The sequence below is a fragment of the Theobroma cacao genome, chromosome 1, assembly GCF_000208745.1.
Source record: "Theobroma cacao cultivar B97-61/B2 chromosome 1, Criollo_cocoa_genome_V2, whole genome shotgun sequence".
Classification (NCBI taxonomy): domain Eukaryota; kingdom Viridiplantae; phylum Streptophyta; class Magnoliopsida; order Malvales; family Malvaceae; genus Theobroma; species Theobroma cacao.
In genome coordinates, this window is record NC_030850.1 from 28156477 (window position 1) to 28161546 (window position 5070).

A 5070-nucleotide genomic window follows, 5' to 3' on the forward strand; every position below is an offset into this window, starting at 1 on the left:
TGTGGTTTGACTGTAGCCTGGGTAAGGGCTTTACTGAAATTTCTGAATTTGACTAAGCCGTAGTTTGAAGGTTTGAAACGAGGTGGAACTGATCAACAACACGGCAGCTTCAACCACAAACAGTCATAAAAAGGGGGGAACGTTGAACGATTTATGTTTATATTGCTGCCAAAAGAACATGGTTTGATTATTTGTGTCAACCCCAACAAATTATATAATGTCGAAAACTCATACCTATGGCTATTGCTACAGGGGAAGTAAGAACGAAGATGCATGTAGCAGTAGCTGAGCCGTACACCCGAAAAGTATACAACTTTTTATCGCCAGCGTAGCGGAATTCATCTGATATAAATTTGAAAAGAAACCTTTTGTAGCCTTGTAGGCCGTCAGATGCGAGCTTATCTTCCACTATGGAATAGAGAGAAGCTTCAAATTTACCTCTAACAATAGCAGTCTTATCAATCTTGTACCAAATTTGAGAACCCAACAACGGGATGAGCTTGGGTTGAGGAGGTGACCTCAAGAATATGTTAAACTTATTACGAATCATTTCGTTTGTTTTTGTTTGACAAAACTTAAGATTGACTTCTATTTTTTAAGTGAATTCCCGCATAGATTCGCCTACTCATTTTAAGCGGTGAAAAGTTCTGACCTCAGAGGCTAAAAAACCCGACTCATTCCAGATGTAAGTCATCTTAAAATTATCAATCAAGTGGGCGGGGGACCGCTCTTGAAATGGCTGGCCCCAGCCTAGTCGACAAGACTGGCCTAGTGTATAATTAGGCTAAATGGTCAGATTAAAATTAAATGTTTGAATACTTTTTTAATTAAGGATTTAATATTTTAATTGTAATAATTAAAAATTAAATATTTTTAATTTTTTACAATTAAAGATTAAGTTAATAAGTAGATAAAGTATGTATTACACACAAAAAAAAACCTATTAAAAATGTAGTTATCCGTTACATTAAAATGTAGTTGTTAAATATAATGTCGCAAGATGTAATTGTTACACGTCATGTTGAAAATTTACTTATTATAAATTATGTTAAAAATTTATTTGTTACATGTCATATTAAAAAAATATAGTTATTACACACTATGTTGATTTAGTTATTACAATTTTGTTAAAAATTTAATTGTTACACATCATATTGAAAAAAATAATTGTTATATACTATGTTGATTTAATTGTTACAAATCAGGTTACAAATTTAGTTGTTATACGTCATTTTAAAAAATATAATTATTATCCATTATGTTAAAAATTTAATTGTTATATATCATTTTGAAAAATGTAATTGTTATACATTATGTTGAAGATTTAATTATTACATGGTATTTTGAAAAATTTAATTGTTATATGTTATGATGAAAAAATTATTACACGTTACATCATAATTTGAATTGCTTTAACTGGATAAAAAATATTTTTTGAGAAAACTTCAATTCCATATCTTATCCTTCTAAATCAGTGTCCATGTATCTTATCCTTCTAAATCAATATTCAAGTCATACATGTGGTAGACATCTTTCATCTGAACACTTAATTATAAAAAATTCCAAATATTTAACTTTTAATTATTACAATTGAAACGTTTAACTTTAAATTAACAAAAATTCAACAATTTTAACTTCAAATTGGACATTTTGTCATATAATTATTAATACCAGATGTGTGCTCAGCTCTACGTAACCTTTGCAAGTTTATGCTTCTATTATTATTGTTGGCTATTCTAAAATCGAAGGCACTGTTCAAAGTATAGAAAACAGGAAAAGTTGAAGCCAAGCTCAAACCGAGGGAGCACAAAGATCATGTATGGAATGCAAATAAAGGGCCAGAAATGCTACGGCTTTGCAACTCCACAATTGGACAACAAAAGATCAGATGTTATGAGTTACAAGCTTACAATTTCCTCTGTGCCCATCTAATCCATGCATTTTGTTTTATATTGAAAATTCAACAAAGATCACAGCAGGACTCACCGTCTCCACAGATTCGACAAAACAAATTCATTTAAAAGAGTTGGAGTACATATCGTTGATGGAAAGAAAGACATTAATCACTAATGGGTTAGTCAGCTCAAAGTCCCGTCTTTCTACAAGCTGGTGCATGGCATGCACTCAGATGAACGTTATCGGCACAACCGTTACCCTAACATCACTTCAAAAAAGAATCCAACAGTTTCTCCTTCAATTGTTCAGCAGAACCACCAGGGGCTCGAATGGTGAAGGTGTGAACAACCTTGTCATTATCTGTTGTTGATACATCAGACTCATGTGCTGTAATTTCACTTTCCCCTAATGCTTTTATGACTCTAGAAGCTGGGTGAGCATCCAAGGGGCAACGCAATGTCACAACTGCATCTTCATGCCTTTGCTGAAAATCTATGTCAGGCATTGACAACTGCTTTTGGGTATTATTTCCAATCTCCTTTTCAGTTTCCAAGACCCTAATCTTCATCTGGAGGTCAGTGATATAAGTAATGGCATCTCCAAGCAAAGAAGCTTTGTCCATCTTAGAGATATTAGGGACAACAGCTCTTAATGCATAAAATCGCTGGTTAAGCTTTTCCCGCCTCTGTCGTTCTGCTTCAACGTGATTCAATGGTTCTTCTCTCCCATTGGCTGGCTTCCTTCCCCTTTTCCTAGGTTTCCGCTCATCAGGTAGAGATGGCGAGTCATCCTTAGGCTGCTCCAAACCAGAAATTCTTGCTTGTGCATTGAATCCTCCAACAAGCAACTGTGGAAACAACTTGGCTTCGCCATCATCACTTCGACATCCATTAGAAGAATTACCATAAATTTGATTGGAACCTAGTGCTTGAACATCGTAAGTTTCCAATGTGAATCCTGACTCATCTTCCACTTTTGGAGAGAAATTAATACTAATTGATCGTGACTTTGAACCACCCAAACTTAGTTCACGTCCAAATATCTTTGGAATTGTTTTTGTCTGTACAGAACTGGATCCACCAAACACATTACTCACCATCTCCACACTATTCTGCTCTTCGGGAATCAAATTGATGGAGCCAAGCTCCACCACTCCAGACTTCACAGGTATGAACACCACTGTTTGCAACCCAGCAGATCTTGCTAGAAATGATCTTGATTGATAATGATCTGAACAATTATTCACATCTGAGGTCCAAATTGATCTGCCAGACTTGTAGGATTCTCCAGGACCATATGATGAATCGCAATGAAATGAAAAGTGCATTGAAGTGAGATAAAACATCTCCATATCCGATACTCCATCCAACTTTGCAGCATAGTTATCCTCCTCTGACCCACCAAAGCATGCATGCAGTTTCTGGAGCACCAGCCTTTTGACCTCATTTTTATCCTCAACCCCCTCCAATTTGCCATCCCCAGAGGTACTTGCATCACCAACTCCACCAAGCTTAGGATCCCGGCAGTGCCCATCACCCCAAATCAAGATCGATCCACCAGATTTCAAGCTTGATACCTGCCAGAAAATAGCATAGTTCCAATTTGACCCATCTACGATCTGGCAAAGCCTTTGCTGCACACCCAAATCACTAGGTGGTCGAGTAACTAACTCTGACAGCACTTGTTTAGAAGCCAAGGATATCAAGAATTCACAGGCTTCAGCACCCAAAACAGATTCCACCTTAGCCTTATCTTCCTCATTCACCCAAAACTTTTCACCCATTTCTTTCTTAACTTCCAGAATTATACAAAGAAGGCCCCAATTCTACCAGAGTACCCTACAACTGTGCTACAAAGCCTATCTTAATCCATAAATCAGTGAACTGCAGTAATTTAAAGTGCTCACTCAACTCAAGCAAATTAAAACCTCCCAAAAACCACGTCGAACAGCTGAATTACAAAGGTTGAGCCTGCAATTCAACAAATTTCATAGATCCCAGACATGACAATTTAGCAGATCATCATCAACATCCGATACCCAAAATTAGCAGCTTCTGCTAAAGCTAAAAAAAGTCACTTCAATCACTAAATCTCAAAAAAATCTAGCAAAATTTTAAACCCTACCATTTACGAAATCAAAAGGCTAATGCCAAAAGTCAAACCTTTGTAACTAAACAAAGGAAAACGAATACAACAGCAAGAAAGAAGAAAAATTTTTCGAAGAAATAGAAGAAGAAAAGCTTACCTTAGATGGGAAAAAATGACAGAGTATTTGAGATTGAAGATTCCCAGTTTCACCTGAGAATAACAAAGCTTTCAGATCTCTCAAAATCTTAGGGCTTTTTTTTTTTTGGCTATTTTGTTTTACTTTCTTTATTATTATAAAATTTCAATCTTATCTCTTAAAATTTTCGGCATTTAGCGATGACACGTTAAATCGACGAGATAGGGACAAAGGGTCCCATTGCATCAAGTGGTTTCCATCTGCGTTTTTCTTATTCATTGTCACGTGAATTAACTGTCAGCTAAGCTAAAACACGCCTGCGTTTTTAGCCTCAATGGAGGAATCTGGAAAGCGACCTAAGTGCTCATTTTAGCCTTTGCTTTCGCTTTCTCTTCTTTTTTTTTTTCTTTTTCAAAAACAATTCCTCTTTTCTCATGGGCCATTTGTGGCCCAACAAGCCATTACTTTGCGGCCTATTTCTTGTCCTGGACCCTATCATGGGTCGCAAGAGTTAATCCTCAACCTTTTCAATACCCTCACTCTGCAGGAGGCTGGACGCCGGAGCTTTGGGGCACTTCTTTTACATGCCTACTCCCATTTGGATCAAAGTGACTATAACGTTTTGGTTTTGTAAAAAGGGCATTAGCATTCCATTCTTTCAATAAAGGAATGCATCTATTTATCTTTTAATTAAATGTATAAATACATAATTATTAATGTTTTCCTTCCTTTTTTTTTTTAAAAAAATTTTGAATACTTTACAACATGCTTGGCAAAAATAATATTTGTTACATGGCAAAAATAAAACTTAAACCGTTGCAAACATACTAATTTAATACATAAAAATCCAGTCAATAGGGAAAAGAGTCAGCTTTCCTTGTCAACCATGATTCGATCTTTGTGGAGAGTATTCTAAGGGTTTGTGTTGACATAAAAAATTTTTGAAAAAC

At 35.8% G+C, this 5070-nt stretch overlaps 1 protein-coding gene across 3 annotated transcripts; it reads right to left on the reverse strand.

Moving 5' to 3' along the window:
* On the reverse strand, window positions 1855–4263 carry LOC18613199 (transcription factor bHLH3). 3 transcript variants are annotated; one of them, XM_007050312.2, is made up of 2 exons: window positions 4142–4263; window positions 1855–3866 (listed from the first exon to the last, which is right to left on the reverse strand). In XM_007050312.2, exon 2 carries the CDS (start codon window positions 3677–3679, stop codon window positions 2162–2164), a length of 1518 nt encoding a protein of 505 aa, XP_007050374.2. In that variant the 5' UTR covers window positions 3680–3866; window positions 4142–4263; the 3' UTR covers window positions 1855–2161. The 3 variants fall into 3 exon arrangements, with proteins under 3 accessions (XP_007050374.2, XP_017969532.1, XP_017969531.1); XM_018114043.1 differs by having other exon boundaries at window positions 1855–3950; XM_018114042.1 differs by having other exon boundaries at window positions 1855–3959.